We start from the raw sequence: 22720 nt of genomic DNA, 5'->3' as shown, positions 1-22720 counted from the left end.
CAGGACCAGAGGTTCGGAGGACATGGGACGCGACCTTCATATGTCCAGAGAAGATTCCAGACTGTGATTGGGAAGGGGCTAGGAACAACAATGGACAAAAGAGGTTGGAAATAGACTAATTTGAAAAACAGTTGTGGCTCCAGATGTTTTTCTTTTTTTCGCATCATCATTGATGCGTGAGGCCGAGACAGAAGGAAGTGGGGAATTCCTCACCCATCGGCAAATAGTGCCACAACAGGAAACCAGGGCTAATGGGGGCCACTGTGGCACCTCAGTCGGCAGCTTTATGGCAGTGGAGGGGGGGGGAAGGAAGGCAGAGGCGCGGGTGAACAGTCTGGACAACTAACAGGACAGAGACACTCAGCAGAAGTATTCAGCATTCAACACAGGAAACCAAATTTCCTTCCCATCGCTGTCAAGCTCAGATCTAAATATGGAAATCCCCCGTCTCCTCCAGTCAGAGCTCCGTGATCACACTGGGAAGTCTAGCCGCCTTCCAGATAAGATAACATATTAAAGAAAGTACATAATAAACTCGGCCTCATCTTTAATCACCACATTAAAACGACATTGACCTTTATGCTGTGACAAAACATGGGAAGTTTACTGGAAACAGAGGCAATAAAGCAAAGTAATGGGGATTGTTTGCAGGCGGATGTCGAACCACAGAATGTGAGCATGTTAAGAGACATTATTTTCATATCCTGTGTAATATCTGGCTTTGCATTCTGTGACTTTCATTTTCTTTCTTCACATTTGTATCTGTAGAGCTTACTCTGATGATGTGAATGAGAAGAAGCCACTTCCTTACATCCACCTTAATTTTTTACTGATAAGAACCTGAAATTTTGACCTTTCTGACGTGATTGATCTCAATCACCTTCAGTAAGCACTTTAATATCCGCTTTGTTTGAGTCTCCTCTTGGTCCTATTCCAAATTTAGAGTTGCCCCACAGCTATTTCTGTGAGCAAGGCACATGCTATATGCCTGAGCCATGATGTAATCAGCTCCGCAAACCTGTCAAGTGCCTCATATGACATCAAGGACCAACTATAGAGGCTGAAGGCTGTTTCCTTGAATAAGGATGGAAATGATCTCATGTGTCTGGCTGATGAAAATAAATAAGAATATTTAACGCTGGAAAATGAATAAAACTGAAACTGTACAGAAGTAGAGATTTGTACTGAGTCACACATACAAGCATGTGTGTCTAAATCATGTCCAGTTGATATTCAAAGGCCTCCTTGGTGGCTGCGGTCAAGAAAAAGTTAACTATCGGAAACTTGTGTTGTTTTTTACCCTGTGAAGAGAAATCCAGAGACGGCAAAACCCGGAAAAATGCACGAGAACAGAAGCGTAACGAGCAGCGGCAGCGAACCACAGGCGTGATTAAAGAGTCAGATCCCCGATGCAAAGTTTAATACGTTATCTACTTTCCGCTGCTACGCTGCGATGTGATAAAGTGAGGGTCCCTGCGTATAAATACCCATCAGGTCCACATAAAAAATAAGGGGGTTGGGGAAAAGTGCGGTTGTGAAAGGAATGCAAAACTGAGGCGCTCGGCTGCAGCTTCTATTGTTCATCACGCTTTCATGTATCTTATAGTCCTGTCATATCTGCCACCGGCTTAAAGGATGAAAGAGGAGGGGAGATGTTTATGTCTGGAAGAAAAACGCTGAGCGCTCCGTGTTATGACCCGACTCTGTAGCTTCGATTGAAGGGGCGAGATGAGGGTGGAGCAGGAAGAGGCATCATCATTCAGGCACAGACTCACACAGACTCACACAGACACACACAGACACACACATCGCTGCATACATCCAGTCGAGTCACACATTGGGGAACTTCACGGGGCCTGAATGAGATCCTCCGCACATAAATAAAATCTGTCACAGAGAAATGGTAGATTCGTTAGATTTGCCGGTTGCTTACTTGTGCTCTCTGGAGGCCACGGGGTGCTTCCATCATCCTCTCCACTGGGCAGATCTTTGGAAAGAGAGAGAGAGAAGGAGAGTTCAGGGGTAAACAAGATTTTCCCACTGAAAAGTGTGAATCCTGCAAGTTATCGTTCATAAGAATCAGTCACATTCCCCCTGGTGTCAGTTTTGGGATGAGTTAACAATCTGAGGAATGCATTCTGAAAATAAAAAAGACAGTTCCCATGAATTGAGGGCAGCTGTTGCTGTGGTTTGTGGTAACACATCCTCTCTCGAACCCACCTCCCGAAGCTTCATCCGCAGCAAAGTCCTCGTCGTCGTCCAGGAGGCTCGGAGACGCCTGGACGTCCTTCTTCGACTCCAAGTCCTCTGGCAGCGGGACCTCTCCCCACACCTTGGAGGCCTGAGTCACCTGCAGCAGACACAGAGATTTACAGGGGTTGAAGTCTCCACAGAGAAAGGTTACACCCAGTGCTATACATGGACGCTGGAAGGGCGCAGGGGAAACAAAAGCTGAGACGGGAAACGGGGCATTGTGATGTGTTTACATTCACTATTTATTATCTCCTGACGGGCGACTCCACAATTTGCATTTAGGGCTCAAAAAGTTTTTCACAGCAAAATTTGTCGCAGAGTTTTCTAAGTTAAATGGAGGAAGTTGGCCACAGATATTCACAGCTGACTGCACAAGCACACAACCACACACCTACACAACCACACAGAGACTAACACCAAAGAAATGTCTGAAATCCAGGGAAAGCAGCTGTGTTCAGAGCAGAATAACACAAATCTCTTTAAGTCCACTTTAAACTACCCCCCTCAACACCAAGCCACCCACCTTGGTGTAAAGACAACAACAACACAACCCAGCATACCACAACTACTTGTTCACGACAGCTCCTCAGTCAAGGGAAGGAGTCTCTCATGGAAACATTATGTCACCTGCAGCAGTAAAAACCCATGAGATAAATGCTGCCTCTCAAAGTGCAGGTTGTGAACTTGACTGTGATCTCAGTGTCATTCAGATTGTTGTATGAATGGAACAATGGCGGGGGGGGGGGGGGGGGGATGCAGAGTCTGGCCCCCGGGGGCTTCAGTGTCCTGGACCCTGCACTGAGAGTAAACACCGCTCAGCAGGGGAATCACACCTTGATGCCTGAACGTGTCTGGACCACCAAGGACTGAAAACTCTCAAGTGACTTTGCACTGGAGTTTAGCTCAGGCCACATTCATACTAATGTGTTCTTTCATTCTGTCTAAAACCAAAATGATCTCCTTCCCAGTATCAAGATTTACAAGCAACTCAGTTTTTGTCCGTCCATGAGACAATGCAGCCCCAAGAGTTTTCAAACTAAGACAAACTTCTAGTTTTAAACAGCAAAACTAAAACAGAGTAGTTAGGATGTAGCTTCAGATTTGCACTTATTCGCTGACCCGACAGTTTCTGAACTAAGTCTTTAAGACTGGTTTTGTCAGGAAAAGCTTCTTGTACTATTGCTTAAGAGCTATTACACCTATAGACGTTGATATCCCTGGAGCAAGGTATATATAGAGAGATGTGTGTAGATTTCAAGTTTGTCCTTATATGGTTGTCCCCCCCATGACCCTCAGAGGATAAGCTATACAGGTGATGGATGAATGGATCGAGAGAAATAAGTATTTTTACTGTTAACACCAATGTAGAAAATTGTTGTTTTGTTATCTAAACTTAGTTTTCACATTAGAAATATTATCAAGAAAATTCTAATTAATGCATCAAAACAGCCATGAAAAGTAGCCCTGGTTTGGAGTAAGAGCGTATTCGAGGATTCTATAAGTGTAGCATAATCAGAACAAGGCTTTTCAGGATCCTCTTCATCTTCTTGTAAGATACCTAATCGACCCAGATGCTTCCTGAGGAGACTCAAAGCTGAGCCACTGTCCTATCTGATCATCTTGATAAAGTTCCCTGTTCCCAAGTGGAGCCCAGGGGTGGGGGTGGGGGGGGTTCGTTATCTCTGCTCTCACCGTCTCGACACCCAGACCGTCCGGACTCGAGCTATAAGTTGAGATACGACTCTGGCTGGATGCCACCCCTGGCATTTCCAGTTGGCATGGCCCGCCAGTTCCTATTTCCACCGAGCTCTGTCATGGTGGTTTTCCCATTTAAGTGGCTCCGGCTAATAAATAACTGGATCAATCCCCCCAAATCCTCTCTCCCCTGACCCAACACCCTTACAACAACAATCCCGGGACATTTTCAAAGGGAAACTGCTGACTAACCAGATTCTTTTCAGTCGTGCCGACCAGCCAACCGTCGGTGTGATCATCTCCTGCTTCCCACTCCCTTGGGACGTGCTATCATCTGCACTGGATGCCATCGTACAGCAAAAAACTTTTGCTGTACGAGTCCATAATTGCACCTGATCTTCAACATGGTCGGCTGCACTTGATTTACGATGTCAAACTGACCTCATCTTAGGGTGCGAGAGTTGGAAACTTCACATAATTCACTTTCTCACTATCCTCCTGCGTTCCAGCTCAAAAAGCCGGCGCGACCTTTGCCCTCCCTCTCAGAGTTGAGACATGTCTTGCAGCGTTAAAGTTATCTCTCCCTCCAGATTAAAGGTCCCGACCCACTCTGTGCTTCTTTGAACTCCGCCCCACCCAGAGAACACCGGCCTCAGGAGCTCCTCGCTCTAGTAACTTGTTGCAATTTCCAGCTGGACATATGGCTGCCAGGTATATACCCTTGAAAGAGAGCGGGCAAGCACATACACATACATATCGTACACGCGTGTAACAAAGACACACACGAGCGCACACATTCCAGTCAAGAGGAATTCCGTTGTTTGCTTATGAGTTAGTCTGACTACAATGCACAATGTTTGCCCTGTTAGACGAGGACGAGGTGGCTCTACAACAAGGGAACGAGAGAATCCATAGATAATGAGGAGCAGGTGACGCTTTACAGAAGCCTGACGACGAAACCTTAAATCAGCCCCAGCTGCTGTTTGAAGGGACCGAGGGAAATGACCGCATCTTGGTCCATGAACAGTTGAAAAGCCACAGGACAGGAGCAGGGAATTCTGGGAAGAAAAGATTGGGTCGGATTGGATATTACCCGAGCCAATGTCCTTTCAAGACGGTACAAGCATCAGCTGTCGTCGAGTCCTGCAGCTGGAGACCTGCTGTCAACTCGGTTTCCACAAAACAAACGCTGGAGCCTCAACATCTTTGTTTCCTGAAATGGACGAGACAGTTGTTCAGAGCTTCTAGATCCTCCCCCCCCCCCAGGCCACAAGAACAAATGTCTCGTGCTCTTTTCTCATCTGACTCACTGGGATAAGGTTTAACGGTGTATTATGGGATTTAGTATCTTTAACTTTGATACTGCGATAATGCTGCCGCGGCAAATGTGGTATTCTTTATAAACCCCACTCCTTCACTGATGCTCGCTTGGTAACTACTGTATCTTGAGTTGTTTTTTTTAGACCAGTTCATACATGTTTCACACCAATTTGTTAGAAGAAGCAATCCTCTATCCTCGTCCACTTTTTTGAGTTTCCTGGAACGTTGAGTTTCCAACTTACAACTCGGGTGACCACAACAACAAGAGTTCCATACACTAAATCTAAAATGAGCGGACCAACACCGAGGCTACTGGTTCTCCTGAAAAGATCGAGCTGATTAGAGCGAACTGTTTTCAACCTGAAGTCAAGAACTGAACCATGAGTTTAACCCTGAATAAAACTGGCTGTTTTTAGGCCTTACATTGCAAAGATAATTAAATCTTCTGTCTTTGCCACATTGATTTTGAGTTGGTTATTAGTGGCACCATGTCTGAAGAGTCTTTTTATACCTATGCATTGAATAAACGTATAAACGCCTTCCCTACACTGTAGAAAGCACCATAACCTGACATGCACCTCAGCAGAAACTATACTAAACATCACGGTGATGCAGACGGCAAAGGGTTTATGTTATATATCGGTATATGTTAAGAATTCCCAGAAATACGTAATATCATAGCCACACGTATCCTTCAAGTTCTGGCATTGGACATTTTAAATTCAGCTACTGGAAAGCGTTCACAGACAAGTAACTGTCAGGAAATTAAACCCAGAGGAGAAGCAATAAGCGAGAACAGGCTTTGTGAGGGATATGCAAGATACTGGGAGTTTTGAAGTTTCTGGCTGTTCCACTGACAACTTTTCTGAGGAGTTGGAGAATCTCGAGGGATCGGAATCTCAAATGTTGGGGTTTTCCTGCAGTGCTTCACAGACATGGGCTTTTCCAAATGTGTGTTTCTTGCAACTACATTTCCACATGAATGTCAAATGTGGATTAAAAACTAGCTAGAAATGAAAATGACCAAAGTTTTATGTGATGATGACTTGGATTTAAGGACTATATTATGCTTTTAGAAGTCTTAAAACATCACAAATCAATGCTACTGTATTTTAGGCACACATACAAATATATAACATTTGAGAGCACACTGACATGTGGTAGCACATGCCAACATACACCCACACTCTGGGTTCCTCGTCCCGGTTACATCTCTTTAACAGCCAGAGCCTGTCAGAGGCAGCGTGAGAAGAATTCTGCAGAGGGACTTGATTCGCCCACTCTGCTAATAAGCCCCCAGATGCAGCTGCAGGACAATCTGTGAAAAGCATCTTACAGGCAGAGGCGCTGTGTTGTGCAGACACTGAGGAACTGGACCCCGTGTATTCTAGACATGAGTCTCACAGGAGTGACGCTCACTCATGGAAATATGTGACACCATTTCCTGATGGCGGCTGCAGGGGTTTAGCATTTAAAGCATCTCCTGAGCTCCCACAACCTGCCTGCATTCGTCTCCACCGGAGCGTGTGATAGGAAAACATGGAAGGATGAAAAGACAGCGCACAGCATTGCTCATAGAAATCAATTGATTCAGATAGCAAGTTGTGACCTTTTGTGCAGGCGGTGGACAGGCATCACCAGGAAAACCTTCACAAGATGAATTCCCCGACCTCCTTGACCTTCCATCCCTCCACCTCGCTTTGCTGCTCGCCCTCTTTCCGACTTACAATATCTGCTTAAACGTGAAGTAGCCGCCTGCACTGAACAGGAATGGAATGTAAACTGCAGAGAGCATTAAGGGGATGGAAGCTTGACACATACTCTTGTCTTTAGGTAGAGCAGGCTGAAAGGAAGGAGCCCGCCAAGCGCTGCCAGGCACCAGTGACGCCTGAGCTGCCGAACCCCTGCACTCCCTTTACTTCACTCACTGCTATCTGTGGAGTAGGTGCAGGAGTCATAACACGTTTGCTTTAAATCAGGTCCATGACAGCAGCTTGATAATGTAAAAACAAATAATGGTTGCACACGTACACACAGAGAATAAGATCCCCGAAGCCTCACATGAGGAGAAAGGTGTTTCTCGGTATTTAAAAACTACCTGCAGAAGCCCCGGCTTTTTCTGAGAGTAAAACAAAAGAAACTGACACCACAACATGTATTACACAAACATGGTGATATTGACATGGGGGGGGGGGGGGGGGAGATTCTTTTTGTGGCATTCTTGGCCTTGTTTAGTGAAAGGGTGATAAAAGAGAAGGAGGAAGGACGTCAAGCCGAGGAGAACTGATCCTTGTCCACACACGTGCAGGTGCGAGAGATGCGGACGTCCCAGAATTTTCCACAACAGAGTTGTGACAACATGGGGGCTCTGGGAATGTTTGTGAATGACAGAGACAGAGTTTTCCTTGTGTTTAACTCGTGCTTGGAGTGGTGGTTAACTGACAAACTGTCACTTCTGACACCATGACCCTCTGCCTGGGCCCCCGCTGCACAAAGAGCCCGGTGAGTGAAGCCCTCCTGCTCTCCACAGCTCCCTGACATCTCCACAGGGTTTAATCCAAAGTGATTGGGCCGGCAGGAGGTGGAAGGAGGCTCTTCATCCAAAAGACAAACACTCTTTTAACAGCGTGCACAGATTGTCTCCTCAAAGTGTTCCATGACTAATACTGTGGGTGCAGCAAACACACTGGATTCTTCTCAGTAAAAAGAGGAGTTGTTGAGAGGAGGAAAAGAGGCCAGGGAGTAAGAAGTGAAGGATAAGTCCACATTTTTGAACAAATGCTTGGAGTGCCTGCCTAGGCATCTTCCCCCGGGTCATTTATTCTCTCTCCCACACACAACAGCCATGCCATACATTTTACAATAAGCTCAGTCTCCCAGTGGACCTAGGCAGTGGAGCTCGGCCTCTCTCAACAATCGTGACGAGGTGATGCAGCAGAGCGCAATGTGCTAAAGAGATGCCAATTTAGCACGGCAGAATAAATCACAGTCAGCTTCATGACAGTGGTTTACGAAAATGACACAAATCAACGGAGCAGATCCATAAATCTCCTCTTTTTTTTTTTTATTCCATACATTCCTCTTTCTCATGAAAACAGGTGGCTGCAGAGGTCTGGTAATCTCACTTCTCTACTCTACACCCACGGATCTGTTATTTTATTTTTTCATTTTCAAAACTTGTAGCCTCCAGCCCCGACCAACGCTGCCTCGGATGACATCATCTGAATTGCTCCCTCTGCAGCCACACAAGGCTTTCATTCATTTTCTTTCACATTTGCAGCAGTTCTCACCACACGTCCCGGTAACAGACGCTGATGTGTAAAAACCACTGGAGTTCATCATATGCATGGAAATCAAACCCACTACACCTTGATGTAATCCAACAAATTCAACACAAAAGACACATAAGGCTGTCTCTTGTGTTTTCCTATCTGCTGCATCTCTTCAGTGGCGATCGAGCTGTCTCCAGCTCGTCAGCGTCTGCCACACAAACTCACTGACTCCTCTCTTTTTACACGATCCTTTCACTGTGCAGGGAGGCATTACAAAATAAGCAGGCGGCCTGTAGGAACTTGAGAACATGTTGCAGCAGCTCAGGACAAAGAGGATGTTTGAAGAGCTGCAGTTAAAGTACAAAAAAAGAAGAAGTAATTTGTTAGTTTTCTCTTTCTTGTTTCACCGAGATCAAAGTTAAAGGAGGGTCAGCAAATAAATCCTCACCGTGAATACACGCTTACACTTGTACGCACTTGCAAAACCTTAAGACCACACCTACTTAACAACAGACCTGGGTTGACTTTGGCCAGAGGTACTGTACCAAATGGTGAGTATTTGCTGCACAAGCAAATTACAGCAAATCTGAAATCGTCAGCACACATTTCTCCACAGCTGACTGATGCCCCAAGTAGAGAGAACCCATCAGGGACTCGTTAATGTACATCTCTGAGCTTAGCAGTTGGATGTTACATTTCCGAATGGGCTCCAAAGAGAAGAATTTGCAAAGCGGGGGTGAGTCGTCATGATATATTATAGGCCAAAGGTCGCAGCCTGGCGACACCGCGACCAGACAGGGAGCAGAGATCGTGAACGCGGTGTGAAACCCGACACCCGAGCTTAACGCTGACCAGAATGCTATCTGATGGGTGTGCATACAAACAGCAGCACAGCAAAGCAGAGCAAGTCTCTTCAGTTATGTTTCTGTTGTGATTTTAGTTTTAAAGTATTTATTATACTGCCCAAAGTATGTTTTCTAGCTAAGCATCTGTATTCCCAAAGAAAAATGCCTTCAGGCTACATCTCAGGTAGCAGAGAGTGTTTTTAAAAGCTGGACTGTACTTCATTTTCACTGTGGGTGGGATAATTGAGCGTGAACACATTCCACCCAAACATCCAGTGGCGTGAAGGCCCAGCTGACACCCTCAGAAGCCCCGTCTTTTCAATTATCACCCCAACAGGGGCCCCAGCAGGACCCGCGTCCAGAGACCACCTAGAACTGTGACCACATTTCGTCCAGAGGTGGAACTTTGAGCCCCTCCACTGTCAAAACGTTTATCCACACATACAGGTATTAAGATATTTACACACACACACATGGACGGATGCATACGTGCACAAAAACACTGGAAGCACATTTCAGCCGACTGCACCTATTGTGTTTTAACGGGGCTCCGTGGTTTGTGGGAGATTTATTGGACTTGAGGTTTAGCTCTTAAAACTACTGTGGCTCTTACTGGGAGAAAAGTGTTCCAGTGAATGTTTATACTCTAATGAATGAGACAAAGCTGAGCTCCAGTGTTTAACAGCGTATAAACAACTCCAAAAAATAGCTGAGTGATTAAAAATAGCGTAAGTGGAAAAATATAATCAGATCCTATCTCACCTGAACTACGTGTCACATCAAACATAAACATTGAGAGTAACTCGAGGGGTCTATAAATAGTGTGTGTTTCCGGTAACATTTGGGAGAGAGTGACCTGGAGGGTGGAGGGGACCGAGGGGCCAGCTCCAGTTCCCCCAGACGACAGCTGACAGGCGAGGAGGCTGGTCGCGGCCCAGAGGGGAAGAGCAGCTCCTCTTCGTCCAGCCCCCCCCGGCCCTGTTTATTTATAACAGAAAGTCCCTGTGAAAGCACGGATGTGTCATTCAAGATGTCTGCTTTGCTTCCCACTGGGGGAACTGGAAGGGATCAGGGGTCGTAGGTATCCAGACATTAAGCTCACGCTGCAATAAAGCATTGACCAAGGCCGAAGCCCAACTTGAGCTCCAGCTGCAGGAAACTGATGAACAGGAGCTGAGGGAATCTGGAGCTCAAGAGTTCATCATAGTTTTTAATATGTTGCATCTGTAGCAGCTAACTTAAGGGATCACCAAAGTTATTGCAATTCATTCTGATGTCTAAAGCAAATGTTAATGTTAATCTATCCAGAAGAGGTTGAGACAATCAACCTCTGGGATCCATGAATGTACCAAGTGGTAATTCATCTAATAGTTGTTGAATAATTCAACTTATGGACAAACACACACCTACGTTGAGCAGGACTGGTGCCCCTGGGTATCGGGGGATGTCTGTTTAAAATGTATCATCTATCCTTTTACCAATTATTGAAATATTCTAGGCAGAACCGAAGTAGATATAATCATCTCTCTTGGCAATTTAAGATTAAATGTGTGTGAAATGTGATTTTATTTTGCCGTTTTAAAGCTAACTATAGATTCGGCTCAGTGGATGTGAAGGTTTGTCGAGCGTCTCAGCTTCAGGGAGGAAGCAGCAGCAGCTGTTTGATGGATCCGTGATCACGCTCCGGTTTCCCTTCAGTGACGACAAGTGTTAAATTCACTGTTGTTTATTTCTCTCTCGCTTCAGGACCAACTGATCGGACGCCACCTGTTGACTTGGCCACACTCGCGTAGTCCCACGCAATCACCGGCCAGAAGCAGCCCATTCTGTCAACTGCTCCCCCCCCCCCCCCCCCCCCCCCCCCATGCGTATCATAGTCGATTAGTTCATCGTTACACTGTGTGGGAAAAGTGGGCTAAGTAGAGCAAATCTCTTTAAGCATGCAGCTTATGCAACTGTTTATGGAACAAACTGGACATTTGGAGCAGCGGCGTACTGGGCGTAAGGCTTTCCACTGGGCTGCGGGAGCGAGAGCTTTGCATCGCTGCAGTAATAGATTACACCCCGGAGGATTGACTTAGTGACAACCGGCCGTTTGGTCGGGACTGGTGGGAGGAAAGAAATGTCATGTTGGTAAAAGCCACTTTCCGCCAGTTCCCAAGGTCATGCTATTTGGGATGGCGATCTCACAATTAGCTGAGGTTTGGCAGAAGGGGAACAACATGAAGCTTCTGGAGGGGAGAGGTTCCAACATGCTCTTTGTCTGGTAACCCAAGATGCTCTTTGAGCTTCTAACATCACAACAGGACCTGCTGTTCACCGGACAGAGCTCTTTGTCGGGCACCATCTGCACATCAAACACTTTCTCCTTTTCTTTCTTCCCACAGAGTTTTTCAGCGATGCTCTGTTTGCTCTGCCAAGACTTGCAAAACAAATGAAGTCCACAGAACGTGATGTGATATTGTCTCTCAGCTGTTCGTCCCATTAACATAAACATAATAGGGCTGCGGCAGGAAGGACGACTCCGCTCCTCTACAGATGTTCTGCACTGAACAGCAGACAAGAAGACACTGTAGTCTCCTGTTGACTGATTCATCAAAGAGAGAAAGGAGAGGAGGTATTCAGGGGGTTATCCTCGTCTTTCAAAGCCCCCCCCTTCATCCTCCGCATTGGAAATTACCTGACAGCTGTTTTTTGCTAACCTGCGCACCATGGGAAAGTCAGAAGTGGGAGTACACGAGATGTGCAGGGTAGGAGAAATCAGATCTAGCCTCAGAAGAATATCCACGGGCACCAGGAAAAGGTCGACTTTCATCACAGCCCACACAGAAAAGCATGAAAAGCGTTCTCTCTTTAACGATCTCAAATACCCAGAGTAAAGAAAGTATCTATGGGAGTATTGTGGGCTAGGTGCACTTTAGTCAATGGGGAAGGAAGGAAACCTGAGACACATTTACACGACACAAACCCACTGACAATGGGTTCTTTCCACCAGAGGATCATCTGATACAACCACATGGAAAAGATGATGAACTTCTATTTGTCTTCAAGCATAAAACTGTTGCTGTGTGGGATTTATTTTCTAATAATGTTTGGAAGGATGCTCCAACTTTCTGATTGTACACATGAAAAATCACTAAGTCGGGACCTGAACCCAACAAAGGAGTCTGTTCTGTTTAATGTCCACATCAATGGGCCCCAGCAGTCGACCATGTAGCGCTGGAAAATATCTCATATCCTTTAATACTCCTCCAGAACTGCAAGAACGACATCTTATAGGTGGAGCATCTGTCCCTCGACTTAGCGTTCCCCCAGTACACTGGCTCCTCTTTCTCTTGAAGATGAAATCCTTTTATACTGAGGCCTCATTTTAATAGGTCACAGTTATTGAGGGGGAATCACAGATAGGACCACAATGAAAACCCATCACGTTACACACAGTATGTTTTGGCAGAACAACACCAATAGCAAGTTTCACACTGACAAATACAAAGCCATTTCCGAATTTGCCCATTTTTGCTTCAAATGCCAGCATATCTTCCAAGTCAGCTGCACTTGTTTATTTGGATCTAAACTGGGATGAGAACACGGACTGGGTCTGTTGGGAGGACTAATGAAGGCTGAAAATTCTGTTCCAGAATAAGGTTCGCTGCAGCTGCTGCCGTCTTAGGTCATCCATGATACTAAACTCTGCTCCCATCTCTATTATGGAAGCTGTTGTGTTTACTTACTGGATCCAGCAGGGATTTAATAAAGCATGTCCGCGAGATTGAACGAAATCTGTGTCAAAGTCCCGTGCTAACAAGCAGGAGAGCTATGAGAACACAGGTGGAATTCCCTGGAGATAAAAATATCAGGAGCGGTGTAGCTGCAGGTGTTATTACACCCTCCTCCAGAGGCCCTGAGAGGTGCCACATGCAGGACAGGGGGTGAACAAGGTCTAGTGAGGGGATATCTTCAGCATCAGCTTAAACAAGACTAGAGAAACATATAACCTGCAATATGAGACATGTAAAAATCCGTTTCTCCGAGCTTCTAACTATTTGGATTATGGTCAAAACCACAATGAGTTAAATGGCTCCTGTGTAGTTCAACGATTCTCTTGAATGAGGCTCTTTCCAATGTGAAACTCTACACGTGCATTTTCCAGGTCTATCCTCAGAGGATCAGTACAGTAGCGCGTCTGCTGCCGAGGCCAGCCGGCCCCTCATCTCCCCATTTGAGGTTAAGCCTGGACAAGAACCAATAAACAGTGAAGAAAGCCATGTTTCAGAAAACCCTCTGAGTGGTGGCAGGCACAGCCAACTGCTGCACAGCACCCTGGCACACCCACATCTGCCCTGCACATGGAAAGCAGCTCGAATGTGAAGCAAGAAAACTCCAGCTCCTCAGAGCCTGTGAGAATGGGATTCAGTTAGAGGACAGGACACACTCTTTTTGTCCAAGTGGAGAGAATTCCACTGACCCAACATGGACAAGAATGTTTCCAAGCAAATCCGCCCACTCTCTGGTTAGCAGGGATGTGACCTTAGGCTTCAGTCTAACAAGGGACTTTCCTTGAGTTGTAATCTACGCTCGGCGAAGGAAGTCGTTTATTTCCCCCCCAATCCGAGGATCAAGGCAAATCTTCACCACCCTCCAAAAGAGCCAGCGAGCTTTCCTCCTTTAAACGGTAACCAAAGCACAGAAAGGTGAACATTCCTGAAGCCAATTATGGGGCTCGGAATGTGAGAGGGGATCAGGTACCCACTTTGTCGGCGGGAAATGCCTTCATTCTGATTGGCTCCCATCTTCTCCCTTTCGCCTCTGATCCAGCTCCCTCTGTCACCCCTTGACAAAGGATCAAGGGGCAGGTCACTTGCAAAGAAGCGGATTATCTCCTGGAGGTCGGTTGAAGGAGAGGGATCTTGGGAATTCAAGTGATGTGAAGGTTGGATTTCACTCGGTGTAAAGCGCTTTAGTTTTGGCTCGTCAGAGAAGCCCGGGCCCTATAAATAGGATTAGTTCACCTGTATTACTACTCGAGGTAGCCGCTCCTCAAAAACACTGGGGTCAAGTTACAAAATCTGTATTTAACAGTTTTCTATATCTTCATAAGCTCATAAATTCCCCTTCTGGATTTCATCCATCCTCGGTGGAACAGAAGCAGTCGCTCCTTTGACTCAATCACTTAAGTTTTTAACACGTTCTGGCAGCTGTGGTTTTAACAGTTGAGCACTCGCACAAGAACTTAATTGTGCCGCTGCGATTTCTCCAACTTGAGAAACGAGGATGGAAATCCAAGTCGGCCCAAACCCAAGTCGGGTCTCAGAGCAGACTTTGGATAAGCAAACAGAGAGAGTGCAGGATGAAGATATGGTTATGAATGAGGGTCGGTGGGGGGGGGGCTGTTTGAATGGGTGATAAACAGAGGTCCCGTCATTACTTTTGTCCAAGGTCAACAAGGGGCTTTACAAGAGCCTCTTGAGACGTCTCCCCCTTTTCCTGCATCATTTATGGTGTTAAAGGGCCTGATGTCTGCAATGGTATCTAATGCAGCCATGAGGAAATGTCTTTTTATTATAATTTACACCTTTATCACTGTATATCCAATAAATGCAAAGGCTAATGGAATTATTATTCTCCTGATTTTAACGATTTTTTGTTCCTATCTTAAATGTTCTTCCTGTTCAATCTTAGATCAAATATTTCAGTAGGAGTCATTAAAGCTGGACTGTATCAGCAGGATAACTTCTACTGTACATTGACCCACCTAGACTGTGACTCTTCCTGTCTAGACTGTTCCCCTGCAGGGATCATTCACCGCTCTATACCCTGGATTGTGTAGCAGCAGGTTGTGATGTTGCTCATGTTGTAATGATTCACAGGTTGACTGAAGGAGGTGAATTATCCCCTCTGAAACAAACAGGCTCATAAAGTGAGTCACCGACTATCAAACCCTTAAAGCACATCTGGTTTGACTTTTTGATCGTGCGCACCGCAAGGCGTTAAGTCAGATCTGAGGATTAATAACAGGTAGAGAACAGAGTCAAATCTGGAGAGTAAACGTGACAGAAGAGCATTTGAGTCGAGAGCTATACCCCAAGTTCACTTAGGAGAAGGAATTCCCCCGGACAGGACCACGCCTGCTGGATCTGACGCTGTGAGGGCCAGATAAAATCCCTGAGCTAAATTAAACACTTCCTTTACTTCACTAACCCTTCCTCCACAAGATAGTCCCCGAAAATAAACTGCCTGCATGTTCAGAGGAGAACAATAACCTGAAAGCAAACACAACATCAACCGCAGTGTAAACAGACAAAAAACAAACTGGGTCACAATTAATTCCTGTGATTTCACTGTTCATCTGCATTATGTTACTTCACTCCTCGGTTATATGAGTGTGGAACAAGGGTATAAACAGCTGCTTTATGTTTTTATTTTTTATTTAAAACATCTTAATCCACAAAACAGCAATTATTTGAGGTCAGTGAAAGAACTTGAGCCAATGAGACAAATACGTTAAATTATTGTGAACTTGGTGTAAAATGATACCAGGGCCATTATTACACATTTTTCAAATAGTTTTTTATCATGAATTCTGTTGTGCTAATATCTAACATGAAGGCCTTGAGTCTGCATGTGCAGCAGAGACACTGTGTCCACATATTCTGCTGCTAAATAAACTGTTATCTGTTAATTAAAAAAATAAAAAATACACCCACGTGGCCATTAAAGTCATTTCTGGGTGAAATAAAATTACCCCCTAATATTCTTGTGTGTTTGTGTCTGAACTAATGAGTAATAATCCCAGCATTGTGTTGCTAATTGGAACCACAAACCCTTATTGAGGCCGTTCATTGGAGACATGCACCCTGGACGCAGGAGCTTTTTAACGATCCCATTACTGTTCGCCAGGAGCGGGATATAAAATCAGCAGCTGACCTGCAATAGGTGAGTCAATTGACCGGAAGCCCTTATACCAGGTAATTTATGGTATGTCACAGTATTAAGGTCTATGTTGTGTTGTTGAATTGTTTATTATACCTGTGAAAGGCGTCTGAATTCATCGTGCTGTAAGAGATTATCGTGGAACATCCCAAAAGTTTAAACACCGTTGTTACTTAAAGCCCCAAATGTCAAGTTCCATCTGCATTCCTGGTGGAACGTGTGGTTCTATACATGAGGGGGGGGGGGCGGGGGGGCAATTAACTGGTCTACAATTGTAACCAGGACCATGTGGACTCAAGGAATGTTTGTCATTTCTCTCAATCTAGAGTGAGCGGCCTTTGAACACATGCTGCATACATTTCCATTCGATTCACTTTAATGAACCTCCAGTCAAAGGAGAGCTGAGGAGGATGCGTTTGGCTTCGTACCAACGCACAAACCTGAGGGGCCAACATCTGAACACCATAAACAAAGTCTGGGAGTATCTTCCCCCCCGACGGTTGACAGACGAATCTTCACCTGTCCTCATAATTCAGCGACAGGCCTTAATTTGAAGGTGTGCTCTCACCTACAATAGAAGACATCTGTTTGCCAGGAGTTTATGCAATAATTTGAGAAAGCAGGCGGGTTAACCTGCCCATTCATTGGGAGCAGATGTGACGGATCCATTTCCTACTATAATAAGAGTTAATTATAGGCAAGGGGCCCCCAGTGTGTCCGTGTGAAAATACACCGAGCTTCGATGGTTAATCGGCCAAGTTAACCCGTCAGGTAGAAGAGGGGAGGAGGTGGAACTAACCACAGTCTGCTCTGGAGGTGATTTATCACTGTGGTAATGGACAAGCCAGCACAAGCCAGTTCATGACCCCTGAAAGAGTTAGGAACAGAAAAGAGGATAATTCAAGACTCCGCTTTCACCAGTGAGGTGACATCACTCCTTCTGACCTCGCTGACAGTCCTGTACAGTAGAAGAAGGAGCTGTCTCTACCAATGAGAAATAACACGATAACCACTCGTACATAAATAAAAATAGAAATGATTAAATCATATTTGTGAGCCTGGAGGTAGACGCTGAATATCAAACCTCTTTCCTCAGCTCAGCCCCTCTCCTGCCTAAGGGGCCGAGCTGTGACTGCCAATCCACCCAGTAGAATATAATAACCATGTTTGGAGAAGAATGTATATCACTATTGCTTATGTTTGATTGTTAGAGTGTTTTTGTCGGGACAGAACAGAACAAGCCTGTGTTTTCTGTTCCATCACCCAGTGGAAAAATCTGTTCCCACCACATTTTATAGAGCCACTTTATGTGCCAACTTCAATTCACATGTTTTACATTGAGCCCAAGAACAGCCGATCCACTGGAGACCTTCAATGAGGCTGTGCAGAGAAATGTGAATTCGATTTTCTCATTTGAAAATGAACAAGTGCAGTGTCTGTTCTGAACCTGCCTGTTGGGGATGGGGCTGTTTGTGTGGGACGGTGGTGACGCTGGTTTTCAGCCACTCGACCGGCTGTCGGACTCAATAAGCAGAATCCTGAAGCTGCACCAGCGCTACTGCACAAAGAGCTGCTCACCTGCATATTCAAAGTATGGGGGGGGGCTCAAATGTTTACAATCAGATGGGAAATGTTGAAGAATCGTACCAGAAGCTTCAAATGATCGTATATTGAAGAAAATGAATGTACAGTGTCGGGATTGGACGCTAAATAATTATGTTTTTAAGGCTGTGTCGAGTTTCCGAAGCAATTAAGTATACAGACATGATCCTTTTCAATGCACAAGGCTCTTATTTTGAAACATGAGACAGGAAGGACTTGTGTTAACCTCGGGAGACGCGGGTCTTGTGACGATCACGATCATTATCACAAGCAGGATTGGCTGAAATGACTAGAACCAGAATAATCAAATTATCTTACATTATGCATTATTGATCGTAAAGAGGGCAATTTTTTGGTACAAATACAATAAGTATCGGACATCTGGCAGCACTGTTTACGATGGTGAAGCTAGTCCCACATAATGAGAGGTAAATGAAACCAGAGAGACAAGCTCCTCCTCTAAGCTGCAGGAATAATGCTGACTGGCCCACAGAGACGCAGCAGCCAGGGATGATCAGACCCTAATCTCGGTCTGTCTGGCCGGCCCGGTTTTGAAAAACAAATTGTGCTTCTATTATCTCCCTCAAATCTTGTTTTCTATGACTCCTACCAGGGGGAAAAGCCCTGATGAAACAACAGACCGGAGAGAAGCGGCCCGTGTGCCCACAGGCAAAGACTGATGTCTGTGCCAGAGAATCTCACTGAAGTCTGCAGTCTGGTGTTTGTGCCAGACTCTGGCCCCCGGTGCAACCCTTATCTCCACCCCTCGTACCCAATGACGGGGTCATAACAGAGCCTCAGCAGGTGGAGCCTGGTGGGGAAGACAGGGCCTCTTCATCCTGGCACAGCTGAACGAGTCTTCTCTATGTGCTCACAGGCCACATAAATCACCCAGGCTCTCAGTTCAGAGGAAGAACCGTTTAATTACTCCTCTTAAAGCAATAATTGCCTGACTTGGCTAGAGGTGCCGTCTGAAGGGAGAAGCCAGGGCCATTGGATCAGTGAGACCAATACATCTATATCACGTTGTTGTGACTGAAGAGATCAAAAAGAGATCCGACTACTGGTTTTCAAATTTAATCAAATCACAGCAGCTGCACTTTCATCGGAAAACATCTGCGGCCATTAACAGCTGCCGCTCTCATAACTAGGTCCTGAGTGATGTGGTGTTTTAAAAGCACTGTTGGTGGTCACCAGCTTCTTACTGGAAACTGGGTACTACCACTGGGAGATCAAACTCTGCTATGGCAGAATTGTGACGGGAAAACAGAGTTATGAATAAAGCCAGTTTCAAAACGTTATTTCTCCCAATAGATGAGGGATTGAAGTAGCAGCCTTCAGCAAACAGACGACTGGAAATCAACAGATGGTTTGGGTGGAGAGAAAATTGCAAACAACCACTTCAGTCTAAAACCACAGCAGTTCCCTTCTCCTTACCGAGTGTGTTACAAGAACCAACCTTCAGCTTCCACAGGGCTGCCAGGTACTGGGTTGTCTCGCACACATGATGGAGGCTGAGCTACTTTAGTCAACATGCTGGTTTAGAAGGCAAAACCTCTTCATGCATAGAAGATAACATCTGAAATCTGTCTTCCTGCAGGTGATCTGGAACCGCTTCCCAGAAAGGTGTATTCAGGAATGATCACAGGGCTCAATGGGGCTGCTCTTTTTATCTGGAGAAGCATTCAGCCTCAAACAGGATCCACATTCCATTCTTATCAATGCCTTGACTTTCATTCCTGCAAGCTGTCTCAAAGAGGTGCCTGTGTGGGGCTGCTGTTACACCTCCTTCCCTGTTTAACAGAAAACATGCATGAGGTGGAGGCTGAGAGACACATCGAGATCTGGAGGGAAACACGCAAAGGTCGAGTGAGGGTCTGGGAAACTTCTTCCTAGTGAAGGAACAGTCCAACCATTTCTGAGCAAGTGTAGCACGCCTGTCAAGCTTTGGGTTAGTCTGCACACACGGACAGTGTGCATGGGGCTGTGGTAAAAGCCCAAAACACAAGGGCAACAAAACAAAAGTCAGGAAATAAGCAATGTGTGTCTGCACAAACATAATCTACAATCATTAGCCTGGTATTCTGGTAAACTAGCTTAATATCAACCGTATTAACTTAACCTGTGTAGAATTACAAGGTCTGGGAGCATGGAATTAAATAACTGCAGTTGTTAATTGAGGAGCTACTTTTCCGCTTGTCAAAAAAGAAACCACAACATCTTTAAACTGCTTTTCAGTTCAGCAGCTAAAGGAGGCAGAGCTTAGCAGCAGGTCAGTGTAACATGAAGATCAAACACTGTGTTGTATAAGTTGATTTATAATAAGCAGGCGGGTTGTTTTATGTGTCACTATTTCGTTTTTTCATGTTTTCCGTTTAATTTACACAGTCTGAGGTCATGTCCGAGTCTCTTTGATCTGTCGTGAGCACAATTTACCTTTCATCAAAATATACAGCATGTGAATGAGCGTGAGTGAGTTTAAATAAAAATACTTTTTTTTCCATTACGACACAGTTTGGCTCGTTGGGCGGAACATGCATCTTCAAACCTGGATGGAAAAACATTTCACACCGAGCACTTCCACTTGGTCGAAACGTACTGTGATGGAAACATTCAAGAATCACATTCAAGCTGGGAGGGAAACATAAAAACTACACTGGCTGATACTGTGGCATAAATAAGTCCGGGGGGGGGGTCGTTAATATTAAATTACAGTGCTTGCCAACGTTTAAAAACTTGTGAATTCATCTGTGCTGCTGCTGTTACGACACTCGATCCCAATGGGCAGGAAATAAAAAGGCTGTATGTCTTTACTGAGTGCTAAGGACATATATCGTATATGGATTTTCAAATATAAAAATATTTCAGGGACTAATTAGATTTGTTTTAAAATAGGGTACAGGGTTTGGGGAAACACAAAAACACAGAGGGATGTGTTTTTTAGTGAAATAAAGATCAGGACATCTGACCCGTGCAGAGGAGACCCTGGTTAAACTGATTGCCTCGGGGGGTAAGTGCCGTCCTCTGGTCCTGTCCACGATCCCAGGTCTCATTTCCCCAGCAGGATGGTGACTCAGCAAGGGACCAACGTTTCACACCACCGCACAGAAACAATGGGCGGCTGTCCCCCTCTTAACCGCAAACCAATTTGCTTTCAGAGGACTCCAAAGATATCTCATCGTGGAGCAGATCACTCGTCCAGACCGCCCTCCCCTGTTCCTGCAGCCGGGGGGGGGGTCCACTGGGTGGAAATGAGTTCTCCACAGTAACTGGGACTTAAATACTGGTTTGTCTACAATATGCATTGGATTCAGGGGGTGGATCAAAAGTAAAGAGAGCAGAGAGAGAGAGGAAGGAAGGACTGGGTAAATTCCTCTGAGAACAAGGAGTACGTCCGTGTGTGCACGAGTGTGTAGAAGTGTGTATAACAAGAGAAAGAGTTGTTATGTCTCGTGGGATGGCAGCTGACATGATAACACAGACCAGACCGCTGCAGCTCTCCTCCCGTCTCTCCTCAGGGCCTCTGCAGCCTCGACATATGACCGCTGAGCTCTTCCCTCAACCAGAAGTGATGGGACACATATTTTCACGCTGCCCCTCAGCGGTGGACATTTTTGCAGTTTACCTGCTGCTCCCCCCCCCCCCCCACGTGCTGAGTCACGGGGTCAAAAGTTATCAGGAGATCTTTTCAACCCCCGACCGACCGTTAGCTAAGCCCTGCCGGGGCCAGTGCTACAAGACCGTTAAGTCCTTCTGTAATGCAACGACAAACTTTCATGTATGTATAAGCTATGTACTGATATTGAGTAGGAATCCAGGAGAAGTTGATGAGAGAACCCAGCAGCTGGAGTGAGACGGGTGTTTAGTTTTCACTCTTTGCTGTTGTAAATCAATTTAAACCTCAGCTCTCGCCTCACCAGCCCCAAGGCCCTTTAATTTGTGAATTCATTGGCCAATTAGGCTCCTGATGAGCACAGCTAACAACAAACAGGCGCCCGGATTAAATAAAGGTGAGGGGAAGCCATTGTCCCCCCCCCCCCCCCCCGTATTTACTTTTCACCGAGCCGCTGCAGAGTTCCACTTGGCGACCTCCCTCTGAGAACAGCCAGGGTTTTAACAACAGCGTGGCGATGGAAGGCTTTCTGTTTCACAGGTAGAGACTTGTACAGTAACAGGAAGTGGAGGCAGGGCGCTACTCGTCTGGCTGAGAAATCATCAGCTCTGATAAAACACCAGGGTGGGATCTTTTGTAAACACATGACAGGAAGTCAGGGTCAATCTTTAAGAGACAATGGAGAAAAAAAAAGAATGATGGCATTCCTTCAGCAAACATAAGTACCCGGAGAAAAAAATAAATCTATTCCGTTTACAATACACAAAAACGCCTTTGGTGGAAAAAGGGCAGCAACCCCCATTAGAGGAGCTGTATAAGTTGGGAGGGACATAAGAGACAAAGCAGCAGCTCCCTCGAGCCAGAAGCAGAATCCCGAGTGATTTCACATCAGCGCTGCGAGCAAAGACAAAGACAGGTTCCATAGGGCACAAACTATAGAGCACCTTCAAAGGGAAAGTGCAATACAGTTAACTTAGCATTTCAATGAATCTCTAATGAGGCCGGCAGAGTGAAAAGATTGAAGGAGACTGTTAAAGATGGAGCAGAGAGCCAGTCAGTACCAGTCCATTACAGTCTTTTGTTCTTTTTATCAAGCCGAGCGACTCGTGCTAGATTTAAAGAATAATGTTTCCCTGCATCACTTTAAAGAGCTGCTCGTCTGACAAAAATATAACGGACCTGCAAAGGAC

The 22720-nt window shown here is 45.6% G+C and overlaps 1 protein-coding gene across 1 annotated transcript in view; it reads right to left on the bottom strand.

The window, feature by feature from the left end:
* The window catches only part of hspg2 (heparan sulfate proteoglycan 2), an 85991-nt gene that overhangs the window by 58325 nt on the left and 4946 nt on the right, over positions 1 to 22720 (bottom strand). Inside the window, 2 exon segments of the mRNA XM_053424676.1 lie at positions 1934 to 1987; positions 2221 to 2350. Of these exon segments, the coding sequence (XP_053280651.1) occupies positions 1934 to 1987; positions 2221 to 2350 (184 nt within the window).

Source organism: Pleuronectes platessa, chromosome 6 (assembly GCF_947347685.1).
Source record: "Pleuronectes platessa chromosome 6, fPlePla1.1, whole genome shotgun sequence".
Classification (NCBI taxonomy): Eukaryota; Metazoa; Chordata; class Actinopteri; order Pleuronectiformes; family Pleuronectidae; genus Pleuronectes; species Pleuronectes platessa.
This window is presented reverse-complemented; position numbering and strand designations above follow the sequence as displayed.